The sequence below is a fragment of the Tachypleus tridentatus genome, chromosome 8 (assembly GCF_004210375.1).
Source record: "Tachypleus tridentatus isolate NWPU-2018 chromosome 8, ASM421037v1, whole genome shotgun sequence".
NCBI lineage: Eukaryota > Metazoa > Arthropoda > Merostomata > Xiphosura > Limulidae > Tachypleus > Tachypleus tridentatus.
This window is the reverse complement of record NC_134832.1, coordinates 51,072,390-51,093,698: the sequence shown is the minus strand read 5'-3', so window position 1 is coordinate 51,093,698 and position 21,309 is coordinate 51,072,390. Positions and strand designations below refer to the sequence as shown.

The window sequence follows — 21,309 nt, the reverse complement described above, 5'->3', positions numbered from 1 at the left end:
GCTAGAAAAGAAATCAAATGTCATTTTTCTGTATTGTGCTGACAGAATAGTGGGTTAGGACAGTTAATAACCTTCCTTTTTGTTTTTTTTGGATGTGCTCACGAGCATATCCTCGTAGTTTAAAATAAAGTTTAGTTTTTAGTACCTCAATTTAATATTTATCTTCACTTTGAATATATAATAAGCGAACTATCAATGGGTTACTTACGAACTTTCCTGTCTCAGTAAATAAATATTATTAGAAAATAGTTGTTATGAGTCTTTCTCAGTTATTGTAATTCTTTATCTTACACTGTATCTCATTATTGTAATAACATGTGATATATTAATCGTTTTGTGAACATGATGTATTCATTAACGTCGTTTAAAATCATTCTGATTATATATGTTAGTGGGCCTGAGATGGGCTGGTGGTTAAGGCGCGAGATGGGAAATCTTCGGGACATGGGTTTAAATCCAGTCATCAGTGATCGCCCTTTCAACTATGGTGTTATTATAATTGTGACGGTCGTAACGCTTTTCGTTGGTGAAAGAGTTGGTGGTGAACAGTTTTGACTAGTTGCTTCCTCTTTGTCTATCAATTATGAATAGTTTTCAGTGAAATTCAACAAAACAGGCTAAGTTTTGTACGTACTTAAAACCATAAAGGTGAATTTTGATTAACATCAACAAACTTTCAAAGAAACATAGGTTATTTATATCGTATAAACAAATTAATTTGTATTTACCTTACAATACATACGTTACTAAGAAGACGTCTCTGAGAGGGGTCGAACTGTTGCTTGTTTAATCGTTATGTTAACACAAAATTACATGGTGGGCTATCTGTGATATGCCCATCACGAGCAATCGAAACCTGATTTTTTAGCGTCTTTAACCTATAGACTTAACACGAAGGGGGATTTCTTATAGTTTATTATAACTCCAAATCCGAAACTAGTAACACTACCTGGACACTCTTCGGGCCTTACACACTTTCTGTACGGTCCTCGGACAAAGCCCGAGTTACAGAAGCAACCTTCCACACACTCCTGTGTACAGTATATTGGAGCTGAATCACAAGTGGCTTCACAGGCTGTCCCACACTTTTCGAAATGCTCATTTTCTGGGCATGCGTGGCCATTAATTTCTGTAAATTCAATATATTTCATGATTTGAGAAAAACAATAGCACAACAGCTACATAAAGGGGGAATATATATTGGAAATGCATGGTGTTCGAAAATTATGGGACCAATGGTGATTTGCAACGTTTCTTATTTCAGATACGTGATTGATTGTTACAGTGTGAAAGCATCATGAGGTCTAGTTAATCCTGTTGTGTGGGTTTGTTTATTTTGAATTTCGCGCGAAGCTACACGAGAACTATCTGCGCTAGCCGTCCTTAATTTTGCAGTGTAAGACTAGAGGGAAGGCAGCTAGTCATCACTACCCACCGCCAACGCTTGGGCTACTTCTTTTACCAACGAATAGTGGGATTGACCGTCACATAATAATGCCCCCACGGCTGAAAGGGTGAGCATGATTGGAGTTATGGGGATTCGAATCCGCAATCTTCAGATTACGAGTCGAGTCCCTTAATCACCTAGCCATGCCGGAACCTGTTGTGAGGCACAGAAAGTTGGAAGGTTGCTGCCGAGTTCAATGCATGCCATCTAGAGAGAAAAAAAAACATCACTCATAATTTTGTTGGTAAGTTACTAGCTAAAAAAAAGAAGACTGAAAGTGTAGACCATTGACGATGATTTAAAGTACTCAAGGATAATGAAATACCGTCTCCAAACTTGTTTTGATTTACAAGGGGAATATGTGGAACGCATTTTGTAAAACTCATTAAAGTGTCTATGATTCTATACTTTTCTGAGAGTTTGTATATCACATCTTGAGGCTCGGCATGGCCAGGTGGTTAAGGCACTGGACTCTTAATCTGAGGATTGTGGATTCAAGTCCCAGTTTCATCAAACATGCTCACCACTTCAATCGTGGGAGCATTATTATGTGACAGTCAATTCCACTATTCGTTCATAAAGAGTAGCCCAAGAGTTGGCGGTAGGTGGTGACGACTAGCTGTTTTCCCTCTAGTATTACACTACTAAATTAGGGACGGCTAGCGCAGATAGCCCTCGTGTAGCTTAGCGCGAAATTTAAAACAAACATCTAACATCTGGATTACAGTATTAAATGCTAAATAATTATATAGAATATGGTTGAACTGAACTCTTTTCCTACAAACAAAGCTAAGATTTTGGTTTTGTGTATACGCATAAAAATGACAAAAAGATTTTGAGGAATTTTTTTAAAAACATTCTCACTGATACAGACATAAGTTTGAGAAAATCCCGATCACCGTTTTGTGTTTCAAAGCACAAGGAAATATAAATAAATAAAAGTGTTTCTATGTAAGTTTACCAACTTCTGATCGTTCAATTTATAATATATAACCCTGTAGTAAATGCCAAGATACTACGAAATTAGAATAATTATTGTAGAAAAACAAGTGTGATATCATACTTTGATTTCTGTTTTATATTACGTTTATTTGTTGTTAAGCGCAAAGTTACCCAATGGGCTGTTTGTATGCAGCTTCCTGAAAGTATCAAAACCCGATTTTTAGCGTTGTAAGTCCTCATATTTACCGTTGAGTCACCGAGAGAGGGGATTATTTTATATTATTGTAATCTGGGGATTTTTTTAAGAGTTCGAATTCTAAGGCTTAAGCAGTTTATGTTAGCTACTTATAATATAAATATGTTAAATAGTATGATGCTTGAATCGCTGTCTTCTAGTGACACAGCCTTAAGTCTGCGGACTTACCACGCTAGAATTTTGTTTTGTTTGTTTGTTTTTTGAAATTCGTGCAAAGCTACACAAGGGCTATCTGCACTAGCCGTCTCTAATTTAGCGGTGTAAGACTAGAAGGAAGTCATCCAGTTGTCACCACCCACCGCCTACTCTTGGACTACTCTTTTACTAACGAATATTGGGACTGACCGTCACATTATAACGCCCCTATGGCTGAAATGGCAAGCACGTTTGATGCGACAGGGATTCGAACCCGCGACTCTCAGATTACGAGTCAAACGCCTTAACCACCTGGCCATGCTGGGCTTTTATGGATTGTATATATAACACAGGCCATGAGAATGTACTATATCAGGTTTAACTTTCAAACATTTTCCGACTCCACAGCTGAAAGGGCGAGTATGTTTTGGTTTGACGGGGATTCGAACCCTCGACGTGCAGATTGAGAGTCAAGCGTCCTAACAACCTGACTGTCTTGGGTCTACAATGCTAGAAACAGGGTTTCGATATCCGTGGTGCACAGAGCACAGGTAGCCCATTGTATACCCTCAAACAAACAAACCTCGAAGAGTGTGATACTTAGGTAAGGAGACGGAGGATAGAATTATTAAAACTGTTTCAAATACTTGCTAATTTTATATTAAAGTGATAAATTCATCGATATGATTATATATCTGTATATATCCATACATAATAACTCGTTATTCAAGATGGAATCACTTCCACTTACCTCTACACACGGCGGTTATCAGTAAACATACCAGTAAGTTAACCGTGTACCCTCTAGGCATCCTTATTTGTGTAATGTGATCCGTAGTTAATGGGAAATGTTCTAACATTTAAGGTCTTAGTTATTTAACATGAAATATCGTGGTCTGTTTGCTGAATAATATTACAATCACGTGGCTGTGTTTAAAATCGAATTACAGAGCTTAGCGTTTCAGTTATCGCTAATCAGCGTTTCCAGAAACAGGTTCCAAACTCCATTGGTGATATTAGTGGGAAAAAGAAAATCTTTAGATATTTCAAACCATTACGTATCAAGCACATATTCTGAGGGGTAAGTGATGAGTTTACGGACTAATAACGCCGAAATCCGGAGCTCGATTCCCTGCGATGGACACAGCATATTTGATAGTCCAATGTGCCTTTGCTATAAAATTAAGAACACACACCAAGTGTGGATCGTTGTACACGAAATGTTACGTCGTTGAAGAGACGTTTCTAGTCTTAGCGACGCCAGTTTTCTCCTAAGTCTTATATCTGTAAGTTCGAACTCAGCAGAAATTATGATATTTAATACCTATAATGATCAGCAATAATTTTTTCTCTTAAATTATTTAAAAAACGTGTGATTTGTTTTCCCTAAGGACCATTAGCTATTTCATTTGCTATGGTAGTCAATAGATGGCGCATTTAAAATGTTGGTTTTGAATTTCGCGCAAAGTTACTCGAGCCGTCCCTAATTTAGCAGTGTAAGACTAGAGAGAAGGTAGCTAGACATCACCACGCACTCTTGGGCTACTCTTACCAACGAATAATGAGATTGACCGTAACATTATAACACCTCCACGGCTAAAGGGATTCAAACCTGCGACGAGGAGTCGAACTCTTTAACCCACCTGGCCGAAAAGACCTAACTAGAGAACCCCTTAACTTTATACTTTTATAGCAGTTCCCTAGTGGCTCAGCGGTATATTTGCGAACTTATAATGCTAAAAACCGGGTTTCGATACCCGTTTTGAGCAGAGCACAGGTAGCCCATTAAGCTTTGTGCTTAATTCAAAAAAAAAAAAAAAAACTTTTCTAGCAAAAAGAGATAATCGGAGTTTTATATATTTATTCAATAACTAGCTAAGACCTGCGAAACGGTTGCGATCAAATTAGACGCTTTATTACAAGTGTATACTTTAAATACAGGACACCAAAATCTGTAATTGCACTTGTCTTAGGCCTAACATTAGTTAAATCTTTGTGAAGTACGACTCGTATTTTATAAAGAGATAAATTGTTTTTGTAATTTGTGTACTTTAACTCTCTTTTTCCTGTCACTTTGTACTAGTTTTTCGTGATTACTATTAACATGACAGAAATGCCCAGTTGTCTTCGTTGGGGGTCTTGGCATGTTTCATTATCGGTCTCAAACACTTGACACATCGCTCTGATGTTGAATTGAGAGTATTCTATCACGTTTTACATACCACTGAAATATAAATATCTGGTCGCTTAGTTTGGATAAAAAAAACTCTTGTATGAAACTATCATTATTTATTAACAGCGGTCGTGTTTTTTTCATAGCTCGATTGTAGAAAGCGCGATATTTTGCGAGGTGGTCGTGATAGCTGACCAGTTCCGAGCTTGATATGAAGGTGAAAAGAATTTCTTGTGTATGTACATATATCAGAGAAATAAACTGATTAATCAACATTGAGTTGGAAATATAATTTTTTTTTTCTGAAATGCGTGAAGAAAGAGAGAAGAGAGATTATTTAAAGTATAGAAATTCATATGAAAAAGTATTTAAAAAAATGATTTTTTTAAAAACTACTTAGAGTCAACAATACCGTAAGCCTATAAAATAAATTCAAACATGGATCAGCCTTAGCAGGTATATAGGATAATGATAAGAAATTTAGAAATGAACAGATGATAACTAACTGTAGATTGCTCAAAATGATCAAACCCCAATCTATCAATCGATTTATCATTTACTGGCCAGGTGGTTAGGGCGCTCGACTCATAATCTGAGGGTCGCAGGTTCGAATCCCCCCCCCCACTAAACGTGCTCGTCATTTTAGCCGTGGGAGCGTTATAATGTGACGGTCTTTCCCACTACCAGTTGGTAAAAGAATAGACAAAGAATTGACGGTGGGTGGTGATGACTAGCTGCCTTCCCTCTAGTCTTACACTGCTAAATTAGGGGCGGCTAGCTCAGATAGCCCTCGAGTAGCTTTGTGCGAAATTCCAAAAACAAACAAACAAACAAGCTCAGATAGCCATCTTGTAGCTTTGCGCGACATTAAAAAAACAAACATGACTTATTACCATGTTATATCGGTTTCGGGGTGTTCCATCTCTCATCAGCCTTCGAGTAATAAAGCCAACACAGCTAAGCTATATTCGAGTTTAACGTAATGGCTGAATGGGTTAGCCCTAATTTGTTTCAATGTTAAGAATATTACAAATAAATTTAGGTGTAAGTACTATTATTTGTTTATTTAAAAAACAGTAGTTATCTATATTGTGTAATGAAAGTAATATACGTATATCTTAGTTGATGACGCATTAAGTAATTTGTGTTTTTACTCAACTGTTGGTGTTGGTTTTCCCAAATTTTGTTTGTGAATTTCGCACAAAGCTACTCGAGGGCTGTCTGTGCTAGCCGTCCCTAATTTAGCAGTGTAAAACTAGAAAGAAGGCAACTAGTCATCTCCACCGTCAGGTAAGAAACCCCTAACTTAAATCTTCTGATTAGAAATAGGACAAACAACTAGTCAACAACGTCCACTACCGAATGGCTAGGCTGCTTGAAATAATAATAGTGCACTTACATATGAAAATGTAGAACATACCCTTCGACATTTCGTGACTCGAACCTTGGACCTACTAGTCCAAAGTTTGATAAACTAACTATTACAGATCATGTCTAGTTGTAAAATACGATAACAAAACTTAGACAAATAAACTACCACAAATAATTTTCGTAAGAAAACCAAATACCGTACGCTACTTTACTGCAACAATATCACATCAAGTATTGTTTATTCTAAAGTGCAGTCTAGAAACACATATTGAATAAAACATTTACAACTACAGCGATTAAACTCATACATTTTACAAAGATTCACCATGCTCTAACATAAGAAAGTTATCGCTTCCTTCAAGGATATGATATATGATACATAAGTCTCTTAGGACTACTTATGTGTGACCTGCTTCTTCTGGGTAGTTTTTCAATACATCTAGTTATTTGTACAACACTTCTATGTAGCTATTAAAATATATTTGTGAAATATGAAATTATGGTATATAGGATAAATCACGTCTGTTAGCACTAATGTTTTCAGTCATTTCGGTTAAAACCTACGCAGAGAAGAATAAATATAATTTAATGGAAACACAGCAGATATTCGGCAATTATAAATTGCATTATAAATAGATGGCGCTACTATTTTTGTTGTGAAATTATATTTTGTGTTTGTTTGTTTTTGAATTTCGTGCACTAGCCGTCTCTAATTTAGCAGTGTAAGACTAGAGGGAAGGCAGCTAGTCATCACCACCCACCGCCAACTCTTGGGCTACTTTTTTACCAACGAATAGTGGGATTGACCGTAACATTATAACGCTCCCAGGGCTGAAAGGGCGAGCATGTTTAGTGCGACTGGGATTCGAACCCGCGACCCTCAGATTACGTGTCAAACGCCTTAACCCACCTGGCCATGCTGGGCCTATATTTTGTGTCTTGCAAAAGTATTTTAATGATCGAACATTGATGTTTCTTGTTTTGTTTTAAACCTAAAAGTTCAAAATTGGCTATCTACGCTACGTCCAGCGTTAGGAACTGAACTTTAGATTGTGGCGTTGTAAGTCTATGAAGTTATCACTGACCCATCGAGAGACACATTCATTGAAATATTTTAACAAAACACATATTTCTGAATACTTTATTATCAACAAAAGTTACATCAAAGTTAACAAAATATTCCAAAATATTGAGACTAGATATATTTTTTAAGATCTGTTTCGATATCATATTATTCTTTTGAGAAAAAATGCACATTCAAATGAAATATAATCGTACATCATAATGTAAATTACAAACTCAGGATGTGTTAAACAGTTTATAGGCCTTTTGAGATATTACCATTCTGTTTCACGCGAAACACACGCAAAAAACAACACCAACGACAAGTATTTGTTATTTGTAAAAACATAAACGTGGACGAGTTTTAACGCATTACAAATTAAAATATTTTCTTGTAACATTATGAACCCAGTTTTTCAAATATTGTGGAAGTCAAAGATCATTGCTTTTAAAAACTACAAGTAAAGACCGAAAGAAAACAAAAACGAAAACAAACATTTGAAAAAATTTATAAATTGAAACCGAAATAAATCAAAAGAGAAAACAACCGTTCACAAATTTCCTAACTTAAGATTGGTTTGCTTTGAATTTCGCGCTAAGCTCAGCTACACGAGGGCTATCAGCGCTAGCCGTCCTTAATTTAACAGTGTAAGACTAAAGGAAAATAGCTATTCATCACTACCCACCGCCAACTCTTGGGCTACTCTTTTACCAACGAATAGTGGGATTAATCATTAAATTCTAACGCCCCCACGGCTTAAAGGGCGAGCATATTTGGTGCGACAGGGATTCGAACCCGCGACCCTCAGATTAAGAGCCCAGTGCCTTAACCACCTGGCCATGCCGAGGCTCTAACTTAAGATTGAAATAAAACAACTATTAAAAAATCGTAAATTAAAACTGAAATTTGAAACAGATCGTTTTTATCACTTAGTTTAAGAACTGCTGAATTACAAACGGAGATAAGTAGTTTATACTTTGTAGATCATTATATAAGGTTGGAACTCGAATATTCAAGGGTTAACATTTATGTGGCTCTGTCTTCTATTCTTTTCGTAACAGAAATAAATGTTCGCATCTTAAACTGGCATTCACTACAGTATCATACTATTATACAAGTTAACGTTATAGTAACTTTATCAAACATACGGGGATTGACCTAAAAGAAACAAAAGTTTGGATGGTATGGTTTTTCTTTTGAATTGAATGACAGTTTTGTTACTAAATCTCATCTCATACACTTTTACAACGATAGAAACTCAGCTAGTGAGTGAGTTAGCCATTTGCCATGTTTATCAAAATAAATAGAAAATGAAGTTAAACCTGATGGAGAAAGAATCATCTGTGAGAAAAGCTCCTTGGTGGGTCAACAGTAATTCTCAGATCTTACAACTCTAAAATTCGGATTTTGGTACCTGTGGTAATTTGTTTTAAATTTTGGGCAAAGTTACACAAACGCTAACTGTCCCTTTTTTAGCAGTGAAAGACTAAAGGGAAGGCAACTAGTCCTCACAACCCACCGCCAACTACTGAGCCACTTTTTTAGCAACCAATAGTGGGATTAACCATTACGTTATAACAGACCAAAGGCTTAAAGGGCGATTGGTAGGAGGTGGGCTTAAACCTGCGACCCTCAGTTTACGACATGACCCCTGTCAGACCTCATATATTGTGAAGAATACAACTCAGACATAATTATGTTTATTAACAAAACTGATGCTTAAACCTCTAGCAGTAGCATTGTATTAGTATTAGGTTTTGATATTTATTATATATACTAGGGGCAGCAGTAAGGGGGAGGGGTTGCCCGGGCTGAAGCTTGTTTGTTTGTTTGTTTTGGAATTTCGCACACAGCTACTCGAGGGCTATCTGTGCTAGCCGTCCCTAATTTTGCAGTGTAAGACTAGAGGGAAGGCAGTTAGTTATCACCACCCACCGCCAACTCTTGGGCTACTCTTTTACCAACGAATAGTGGGATTGACCGTAACATTGTAACGCCCCCACGGCTGAAAGGGCGAGCATGTTTGGCGCGACGGGGATGCGAACCCGTGACCCTCGGATTACGAGTCGCACGCCTTGACGCGCTTGGCCATGCCGGGCCCGGGCTGAAGCTAACGCAAAATGTATCTAAACCTCCTCTCTAGCCCTTGTACCCAACGAACAATATTTACTGTTAAAGTTGGCTTACTTCCCAAGCACTACAAAATATGTGCCCATATGCACAACCCCTCAATTTTTTATAGCCCACATGATCCCCCTAACTAGAAAGAGGCTCGCGCAGCCCCTGCATATACATGATTACAAACACAACCTAGACGGCGCTTGCAAACAGATTAATTTGCATATAAAGTTATCTAAAAATGAATAAAAACCTAACCCTATACTCATGATATAATCAGATAACCGCTGAAAGCAACTATCGCTTTTCTATCCAGAATATATTAAACAAGTCACGTGAAGACTTGTAAAGACCACTCGGGGAAATTTGATGTGATACGGAGCCTGGGGGAGGGGAATGTGGAAAACTGTTTATGTTGTGCACGGATTGTTGTCTCTCGCGTAATCAATTTTCCCCCTGGGCTACCACTTAATCTACGATAACAGACGAAGAAAATATACAACGTTATGAAATTTGAAATATGATATTATTAACTACTAGATAATATTTGTTCAAATTAAGGCCAGAGGTGAAGTAAAATCCATTTCACCTAAGATCGTAAAATGAGACCTACTCTGCTAAAGTCGTACGTCACATAACCATAAAGGCATCACATGACAAAGTGGGATGAGGTACGAAGTGCTGAGATAGGTCAACAAAACAAGGTTGGGCTTGTTAAATGATAGCCAACAACGTCTGGATGTGAAATTAATGGATAAGTACACATGAAAAATACAGTAAACGTATGTTATTACAACTTATCTGTAATTGCTATCAAACCCACCGACAGGTGGCCAGAGAAGAATTAGGCCTAGAAGATAGGTATTTTTTTTATTAAATTGGTAATATAAAAAAAACTACTTTGATGGAAACGCTGAACGTTTGCTCTAAAAGAAACAAAATACAGCAACAATATTTATCAAAATAAAGTTAGTAACGTAATTCTTGTCAGCACATGTTAAATTAAAGACAAATAAATTACCTAACTTCTCTTTGATTGTTAAGCGCCATATTGATTTAGGGCAAAATTAAGTTTTATCATTTTGATGATTGCAAAAGCAAGAACCGATCAGATTTTATTGCAAAGTTCAATACGTGAGAAATATTTAAAGAAAACAAAGATTTTCTTAAAAATAAAACGAATTACCGAAAAGTGGAATATATAGAGAATAGTTTTGGTTGTATTAATACAGGTAATACTAACACGGTGTTAAATATGAAGCTTATAATTTTCATATTTTACATTTCTCAATAAGGAGTTCCACAAAAATGTTTGCATACAAGTATCACGTCCATAATATTTACAAGTGGGCAAATCAGGCTGAAGTAAGAAAATTGTATTTCCAATCTGCTAAGTAGAAAACGCCAGATATATCTATATAATATATATATATATATACACACACACACATCTACAATTTCTATATTTATCTATGTCAATATTACGCCCCCTTCATAACAGCGGGGTACTTGGTTGAAGAGATATTGTAACGACCTTGGTGCTAACAATATATAGAATAGGAAACTGACTAGCTATAATAATTAGTAACACCTTTAACTTTTGAATCTTTACTAATCCCCCATATTAGTAAAGGATTTAAAGTTGCAGGTTCGAACAGCAATTTTCTGAAATCTCAAATTCAACATCTATATATTTCTTTCTTGGCCATCATTTAGCATTGCGCATAAAAAGCATTTCTCCTTGAAAAAAACAAGACGAACAAACAAACAAAATCAGCTTTTCTTTAGACGCACCCCCAAATACTGAAGAAAAAATCAGTTCTCCTTAAAACGCACTCACAAAGACAGACAAAATCAGCTCTTCTTAAGACGCACTCACAAAGACAGACAAAATCAGCTTTTCTTAAGACTCACTCACAAAGACGTTCACTACATTAGCGGACGATATATTACAGAAACCAGTTAAAGATCAGACATGTGTTTGTTTATCTTCAGGTTCTTGTTATTTTCGGAAGGTAATATTTATACTCCCCACTGTTATTAGCGTGATTATTGGACTTTTATTTCCATAGAGTTCGCAAGTTTTTATCTAATAGGAAACCACCATGCCATCAGAATCAATCGCCCAGAATTATTTGTTTGAATTTTGCAATCCAGACGATGCTATAGACCTAACGGAATGGAGTACCTTCAGCTTTTTGATACCACGAACTCGATAAATGTAATGGTATTGTAGTAACGTTAGTTCGCTTTCACTGGATCTTGGATTTACACCTGTCGCCAATGGAGTAATGTATTAAGTTTTTATACAAATAAATGACATCAAGATATTTAAAGTGTTATAAATGTAATTGAATTTTTTTTTTTCACGAATATTTATTTAAATCAGCCGGGGTGCTAGGCCTACTCGGAGAATGGTAGAACGTCTCTGAATGATGGATTGGTCGAGTCTCATTTCGTCTAAAGTCAATCTGGGGGAAGCAGCTCTCCGACTTGGGTCGTGGAATGGTACACTTTAAAGCTGCAGCTATAGATCGCTCATTCTTCTGACGACAGGGTTTACCATCTTCCTGAGCAGAGTCATCACTCTCTGGAGTCTGCGCAAAACGAATAATAGCATTCACCGTCTTCAGGTCGCTCTGAAGGTCCTCCCGCTGACTGACAATGTTGGGGTTCTTCCCAATTTTGTTCAGTCTCTCAGCAGCAATGGATTCCATGGTCCTTCGCATCACAGGAAACAGGTCCAGAACAGCATTGAAGTGGTCCACAGACAGTGAGAATAAGTGACAATACGTTTCCGCGCGGACACTGGCCACTCGCCGGGTGTTTGTCAGCAGACATATTTCTGGAAGATTTAAAAGGTGGTTAGTTATAAGTTACAAATATCACTATGTAGTCTTTTCACGGGTATCACAAAAAACTCTATGATTAAAATTTCCACCGATCAATTGTTATTCTATTTTACACATTACTCTTAATACAGCTGGTTGGTAACAGATGAAAAATCTTCGTAGTAGGCTTAACTCAATGTAGTAAGGTGGAGTAATTCGTCTTGACGAGAAACCCACTTGAAGTAAAAATATATCTCAGGATGGATAGTATGGGTATTAACACTGTTACTAATAAAGAACAAAGTTTCAACTTTATTAGGTTATTTTCAGGGTTTGATAATTCGCACTATGTATTAGAACGAAAATTATTTGTTTAGTTGTTTGTTTTAAATAATTTAAAAATGTACTTTTGTTCTTACTACCTAATATGAATACATGTTTGTCGAACTTCGCGCAATGCTACTCTAGAACTATACGTGTTTGTTGAACTTCGCGCAATGCTACTCTAGAACTATACGTGTTTGTTGAACTTCGCGCATTGCTACTCTAGAACTATACGTGTTTGTTGAACTTCGCGCAATGCTACTCTAGAACTATACGTGTTTGTCGAACTTCGCGCAATGCTACTCTAGAACTATACGTGTTTGTTGAACTTCGCGCATTGCTACTCTAGAACTATACGTGTTTGTTACACTTCGCGCAATGCTACTCTAGAACTATACGTGTTTGTTACACTTCGCGCAATGCTACTCTAGAACTATACGTGTTTGTTGAACTTCGCGCAATGCTACTCTAGAACTATACATGTTTGTTGAACTTCGCGCAATGCTACTCTAGAACTATCTTTGTCACCTGTTCCTAATTTTGAGGTAACACACTAGTTAACACCAACCACCGTCAAAAGTCTGGTTACTCTTTGCTAAAAAAATATTGTAATTAACTGTTACATTATAACGTCTCTACAGCAGAAAGAGCGAGCATGTTCGATGATTGGAGTGTCCTAAACATCATGTAGTGTAACACTTGTTCCTAATTTATTTATTTTGGTTGTTTGTTTGTTTTTGAATTTCGCGCAACGCTACACGAGAGATATTTGCGCTAGCCATCCCTAATTTACCGGTGTAAGACGAGAGGGAAGACAGTTAACTAGTCATCACCACCCACCGCCAACTCTTGGGCTACTCCTTCACCATCGAACAGTTGGATTGATCGTAACATTATAACGCCTCGCATCTGAAAGAGCGAGCATGTTTGGTGCGGCGGGGATTCGAACGCGCGACCCTCAGATTACGAGTCGAACGCCTTAACCCACCTGGTCATGCCGGACTTGGATAAATATAACATCAAAGAAGTCGACCCGAAACCGTGAACGAACGAAACCGTTATCTTTACAACACACTCCACAAGAGTAAATTAATACACGCAGAATCCGTATTAAATTATCTAATAGAAAGCGTCGAGAGACGTCTTTTTATTAAAACTTCACAAAGTTAATTTTTTTTGTTTTTAATCACAAATGTTTTTGGTTTTGTTTTCAACAAAAGCACTTTGGGTCGAGAGTAAAACAGACTTCGCAATTTTTATTTCTCGCTTTTCTTTTATTCGTGAGTTTAGACGAGTGGAAAGAAACAGAAGTGGGAAACATTAAAAATTTTCCATTAAAGAGAGAGACCCTTATTATACCTTCAGTGGTTGAAGTATAGAAAACTAAGAGAACGTTTGCCATAAGATAGTTCTTACTCTAATATGTAGCTTTCGGTTACTCGGCGTTCTTAGAAACAATAGCAGTGATGTGCGTCCAACACTTATTAAGTCAACTCGGTGCGTCTGTATAATAAAACTATTAACTGCGTACACAGAAATTATTAATTTCACAGTGGTTCATTGGTACAGCAACATCGTTTTTATTACGAGATGGCCCGACTTGACACGTAATCCGAGGGTCGGGGGTTCGAATCCCCGTCGAATCAAACATGCTCGCCCTTTCGGCGGTGAGGGCGTTACAATGTTACGGTCAATCCCACTATTCATTGGTAAAATAGTAGCCCGATAGTTGGCGGTGGGTGGTGATGACTAGCTGCCTTCCCTCTAGTCTTACACTGCTAAATTAGGAACGTCTAGCTCAGATAGACCTCGTGTAGCTTTGCGCGAAATTCAAAACAAGCAAATTTATAATGATGGTTTGTTTGTTTGTTTTTGAATTTCGCACAAAGCTATTCGAGGGTTATCTGTGAAATATGTGAAATACATAGATTTTCTAAAGCGATTCAATGGATTATAATCCTGGAATAAGTGAATATATTTATCTATTAATGGAAATATTAACCTTAATTCACAATGGGCTATTTCGTCTATTTATTATGATGTATAGATTATTAAAGGCGGGAGTAGTTAAAGTTTTATTATAGTTTGACGTTAATTGTTATACATAATCCAATAACATGTCATAGAAAAACTAAACTGTTGTACGTAATCCAATCACAAGTTATAAAAAAACTAAATTGTTATACGTAATCCAATCACAAGTCGCACAAAAACTAAACTGTTGTACGTAATCCAATCACAAGTTATAAAAAAACTAAATTGTTGTACGTAATCCAATCACAATCGCACAAAAACTAAATTGTTATACGTAATCCAATCACAAGTCACACAAAAACTAAATTGTTATACGTAATCTAGTCACAAGTCACACAAAAACTAAATTGTTATACGTAATCCAATTACAAGCTATACAAAAACTAAACTGTTGTACGTAATCCAATCACAAGTTATAAAAAAACTAAATTGTTGTACGTAATCCAATCACAAGTTATAAAAAAAACTAAATTGTTGTACGTAATCCAATCACAAGTCACACAAAAACAAAATTGTTATACGTAATTCAATCACAAGTCACACAAAAACAAAATTGTTATACGTAATCCAATCACAAGTCACACAAAAACAAAATTGTTATACGTAATCCAATCACAAGTCACACAAAAAAACAAAATTGTTATACGTAATCCAGTCAGAAGTCCCACAAAAAGTAAACTGTTATACGTAATCCAATCACAAGGCATACAAAAAAACTAAATTGTTATACGTAATCCAACCACAAGGTATACAAAAACTAAATTGTTATACGTAATCTAATCACAAGTCAGAAAAAAGACTAAACTGTTAACATAATCCAATCATAACTCATAAAAAATATGCGTACATTAAAAACAACTGAATTTCTTAGCTCATAACAACAAATTACTTCTGTACTTGTACGAATTTTTTCGTTACAAAAATAGTTGTAGAATAAACACCAGAATTCACCAAAAATATTTTTACTCACATCCAAACATCCGAAAGACTTATTAATATCCTTTGTTACAACACCGATAAAAAGATGAGGGTCATTTATAGGGTTTTAACCCATCTCCGATTTATGATCCACCCAAAGAAATTGTGGAACACTAACCAACACGTATTACATTATCAAGAAATGTACACACGCAAAAACAACACAAACGTTAGGGTTAATATTTCTACTTACCTCCAAAATACGATCCGTCAGAGAGACTTGTAGCCACCTCTCCATTTGACATTACGATGTCCACAATTCCTTCTTGTATAAAGTACATCTTGTTTCCTATGGTTCCCTCTTTTATAATTGTATCACCAGGCTGGAAGACTTCGTAGTGTAGTTTAGTCACCACATCATTGACAAAGTTCTGGTCAGCGTTTGAAAAAAACGGAACTGATGCAACCAGTTCTCGGCAGTTGTAATTAACAACGTCCTGGAAGGAGATATAAAGTAATACTTAGCGAGTGACAATTATAAATGTCAAACAGTCGCGTCCGAAAGGGTCCCGTGTTCATAATCAGGGTATCCATTTTTCTCTACACTAAGCCTTGTTTCGAAATATGATTATTCATTTTCCGTGGGGAGGGTGGAATGTTGCATATTGCCAACTGTGCAATTTTCTGCTTAAATAAACCAAATACAATTAATATTTTATTTTCTCAACCGATACAGTGAATTGGGTTTTAGTTTTGACAATTTATTTTATAAACTTATACAAGATTTCAGGTTGTACCGGTCACTCAAGTTTGAACTAATAGACCAAATAAACGAGGAAAAGTCGACAGTATTCATTACAGATTCTTTGGCTACTTTTATCTAATCAAGTAATGGGACTTTGTTTTTTCAATTTCGCGCAAAGCTACTCGAGGGCTATTTGAGCTAGCCGTCCCTAATTTAGCAGTGTAAGACTAGAGAGAAAGCAGCTAGTCATCACCACCCACCACCAACTCTTGGGCTACTCTTTTACCAACGAATAGTGGGATTGATAGACACATTATAACGCCCCCACGGCTGGGAGGGCGAGCATGTTTGGCGCGACGGGGATGCGAACCCGCGACCCTCAGATCACGAGTCGCTCGCCTTAACACGCTTGGCCATGCCAGGCCAGAAGTGTTGTTATTGTGGGTGGGTTTCATATCATTCTCATATTGGGCTCTCTGCTGTGTTCGCCGAGGGAAATCGAACATCTGTTGTAAATCTGTATACTTACCGATGTCTCACCGCCGGGGGTTCATTGATACTGAGAAATATCACTTTATCGTATTTAGTATTAGTATTTTTGGTATCGGGAAAGACCTGATATAACTTTATGGGTTATCTGTACTCTGCCTACTTCACAGTTTAACAACAAGAAATCAAACAAAACATATAACGACGCATCTTTCTTTTCACTAATGTAATTGAACATTGGCGCAGATAGCCCTGCTGTAGCTGCTTCGCGCGACATTCAAAAACAAAATTGAACATTGATGTGTCTTGAGCACAAACACTGTTAGGTTAATGTTTCTGGTTTGTTAACACTGTTTTGCAAGCGCTTTCGCACTGTTAACACTGTTATGCAACCATATCCGGTTTGTTTGTTTGAATTTAGCTACACGAGGGCTGTCTTCGCTAGATGTCCCTAATTTAGAAGTGAAAGACTAGAAGGAATGCAGCTAGTCATCCCCACCCCCTCCAACTATTGGACTATTTTATTAACGAGTAGTGGGATTGATCGTCATGTTATAACGCTCCTAAGGCTGAAAGAGCGAGCATGTTCGGTGTGACGGGGATTCGAACTCGCGACCCTCAGATTACGAATCGAGCGCCCTAACTATTTGACCATGTCGGGCCTTTTCGGTTTGTTGACACTGTTATGCGATTTAGGCATTAAAACAGAAACACCCTGTAACACAAACTTCTTTACTCTGTTTGACTTGTTTGCTCTCAAGAAAATATGAAGAAAAATAGTAGGTAGTTACTTTAACATTTCAATGAGTTTTATATTTTAAGTTCTAATATCTTATATGTTTAGACTACGTAGGTATTTCTGCAATTTTATAAACGCAAATATGAACAACAAAAAAAAGACTCATTGTTTGAAGTTAAGCACAAAGCTACACAAAGGGCTATCTGTACTGTGCCCACTCTGGGGTCCCGGCATGGCCAGGTGGGCTAAGGCGTTCGAGTCGTAATCTGAGGGTCGCGAGTTCGAACCCCCGGTCGCACCAAACATGCTCATCCTTTCAGACGTGGGGGCGTTATAATGTTTCGGTCAATTCCACTATTCGTTGGTAAAAGAGTTGGCGGTGGGTGGTGATGACTAGCTGTCTTCCCTCTAGTCTTACACTGCAAAATTAGGGGCGGCTAACGCAAATAGCCCTCGTGTAGCTTTGCGAGAAATTCAAGAACAAACAAACCCACTCCGGGTCTCGAAACCCGATTTCTAGCACTGTAAGTCCGCAGACATACTGCTGTGCCACCTGGGGGCAATACAAAAAACTATTAATGATAAAGAATCATGTTTAGGTATCTCGGTCAGATAGGTTCACCAACCTTCAAATGAGCTGTGTAAAAACGAGAGACAGTAATCGTAAAAAGTCTAGAGTTATTGGAAATCGACGCAACTTGACCACTTCCTTTTCTCCCCTCGGGGACCCAACATGTAGCCTGATGTGTCTTTGCTATAGGAAAACATACGCATACATGTTTTCTCTCAACCAATCAGTCGACCATATAATTGTGAGGTTTATTATAAATTCAAGATTTAGAAAATCTAATTTTTAATATAAACTATTAACGCAGTTACGCAATAATTTATTCGATCGTGCGAGCGAACTTTTAAATATCGCATAAAATTCATAACTGTATTTCCAGGAACTGATGGTTTATGAAATTTAGCGCATGTTCGAGAAACGTTTTAACCACCGACAGTTAAGTACAAACGAAACGAAAGTTTTGGCGCTGTTAAGACTTCTGTTTTATAATCTGAATGATTTAAGACACGTGGATGTTTACAAAAAATATATATATTTACAGTGGGACGGGCGTGGCCTACTATTACTATGCCTGGACTTTGAATCCTAGGCTTTATGGTTTTAGAGCCACTGTTGTAAAAACGTGCTCGACATTTTGTGGCAGCGGGTGGGTTATAAGAGTGACAGTTAAATATCAGTTTTTTTGTCAGATAAGAGTAGTTCAAAAGTTGGTGGTCGGTGCTGTTGACCAGGTGTCTTCTCTCTTGTCTACAGTTCAAAATTAGGGTCGGCTATGCAAATATATCCTTTTGTGTAAATTTCTTCGAAGTTCTAAAATAAGTCATTTGTAATTTCTCAACAAGCTCAATCAGCAATGGCATCAAATGTGTTTCAAATGTAAACATATATTCAAATATTTGAGGTTAGAAGAAGAAGGGTGAGAATGACGAACCACTGGTCTTCTTACCGGCACCAGTTCTTCAGGTGTCTTATTTTTCATGGCATTGGTACTTATGTGAAGAAGATAAAAAAACACTATGGTACTTATGTGAAGAAGATAAAAAAACACTATGGTACTTATGTGAAGAAGATAAAAAAACACTATGGTACTTATGTGAAGAAGATAAAAAAACACTATGGTACTTATGTGAAGAATATAAAAAGAAAATTATGATACTTATGTGAAGAAGATAAAAAGAAAACTATGGTACTTATGTGAAGAAGATAAAAAGAAAACTATGGTACTTATGTGAAGAAGATAAAAAATTATGGTACTTATGTGAAGAAGATAAAAAACTATGGTACTTATGTGAAGAAGATAAAAAACTATGGTACTTATGTGAAGAATATAAAAAGAAAACTATGATACTTATGTGAAGAAGATAAAAAGAAAACTATGGTACTTATGTGAAGAAGATAAAAAACTATGGTACTTATGTGAAGAATATAAAAAGAAAACTATGATACTTATGTGAAGAAGATAAAAGAAAACTATGGTACTTATGTGAAGAAGATAAAAAACTATGGTACTTATGTGAAGAATATAAAAAGAAAACTATGGTACTTATGTGAAGAAGATAAAAAACTATGGTACTTATGTGAAGAAGATAAAAAACTATGGTACTTATGTGAAGAAGATAAAAAACTATGGTACTTATGTGAAGAATATAAAAAGAAAATTATGATACTTATGTGAAGAAGATAAAAAGAAAACTATGGTACTTATGTGAAGAAGATAAAAAACTATGGTACTTATGTGAAGAATATAAAAAGAAAATTATGATACTTATGTGAAGAAGATAAAAAGAAAATTATGATACTTATGTGAAGAAGATAAAAAGAAAACTATGGTACTTATGTGTAGAAGATGAAAAAACTATGGTACTTATGTGAAGAAGATAAAAAGAAAACTATGGTACTTATGTGAACATGATAAAAAGAAAACTATGGTACTTATGTGTAGAAGATAAAAAACACTATGGTACTTATGTGAAGAAGATAAAAAGAAAACTATGGTACTTATGTGCAGAAGATAAAAAGAAAACTATGGTACTTTTGTGTAGAAGATAAAAAACACTATGGTACTTATGTGAAGAAGATAAAAAGAAAACTATGGTACTTATGTGAAGAAGATAAAAAGAAAACTATGGTACTTATGTGAACATGATAAAAAGAAAACTATGATACTTATGTGTAGAAGATAAAAAACACTATGGTACTTATGTGAAGAAGATAAAAAGAAAACTATGATACTTATGTGTAGAAGATAAAAAACTATGGTACTTATGTGAAGAAGATAAAAAGAAAACTATGATACTTATGTGAAGAATATAAAAAGAAAACTATGATACTTATGTGTAGAAGATGAAAAAACTATGGTACTTATGTGAAGAAGATAAAAAGAAAACTATGGTACTTATGTGTAGAAGATAAAAAACACTGGTACTTATGTGAAGAAGATAAAAAGAAAACTATGGTACTTATGTGAAGAAGATAAAAAGAAAACTATGGTACTTATGTGAAGAAGATAAAAAGAAAACTATGATACATATGTGTAGAAGATAAAAGAAAACTATGGTACTTATGTGAAGAAGATAAAAAAGAAAACTATGGTACTTATGTGAAGAAGATAAAAAGAAAACTATGGTACTTATGTGAAGAAGATAAGAAAAAATTATGGTACTTATGTGAAGAAGATAAAAGAAAACTATGGTACTTATGTGAAAATGATAACAAAATGTATGTGAAGAAAGTAAAAGAAAACTATGATACTTATGTGAAGAAGAATCAAATAAGGCTTTGATTCTTATGTAAGACTAAAGGAAACTTATTCAGATGAGAAAACTAAAAGCAAATTATGGTACTTAGATGAAAAAAAAACTAAAAGAAAATTAAACGAAACTACTGATGTGGAATTTTATTTATCAGCTACAATAGACAGAGCTTGTTGATTGTCTTCGAAATAGCGTTCTGTGATTTTGCTCATTTCGGTTAATATGTTTGAAACAGACCTCACGTAACCTTTCGGACAGCTCTCCAAGAATGGCTTCTTCATCGTAGTATTTGCCTTGATAGCGATGCTCAAAATAGTCCGTGATCCGTTGTCGTAAGTCCCGGGGCAATTTACGATAGGCCATGTATTCTTCCACTTGTTTCACCTAGTGTTAGTAAAAAAAA

The 21,309-nt window shown here is 36.1% G+C and overlaps 1 protein-coding gene and 1 long non-coding RNA gene across 2 annotated transcripts in view; both read right to left on the bottom strand.

Annotated features, from left to right (window-relative positions):
* Positions 1-948: 948 nt before the first annotated feature.
* Positions 949-4,060, bottom strand: LOC143222381 (uncharacterized). Its single transcript, XR_013012213.1, has 2 exons — positions 3,532-4,060; positions 949-1,129 (listed from the first exon to the last, which is right to left on the bottom strand). It is a non-coding gene; the product is annotated as an uncharacterized LOC143222381 (long non-coding RNA).
* Positions 4,061-7,509: 3,449 nt separating this feature from the next.
* LOC143222380 (potassium/sodium hyperpolarization-activated cyclic nucleotide-gated channel 2-like) overlaps positions 7,510-21,309 on the bottom strand; it is a 31,957-nt gene continuing 18,157 nt past the window's right edge. Inside the window, exons 5-7 of the mRNA XM_076448835.1 lie at positions 21,144-21,290; positions 15,866-16,109; positions 7,510-12,350 (exon numbers count right to left, since the gene is read on the bottom strand). Coding sequence (XP_076304950.1) covers positions 11,872-12,350; positions 15,866-16,109; positions 21,144-21,290 — 870 coding nt within the window. The 3' untranslated portion in view covers positions 7,510-11,871. The remainder of the gene's footprint in view (positions 12,351-15,865; positions 16,110-21,143; positions 21,291-21,309) is intronic.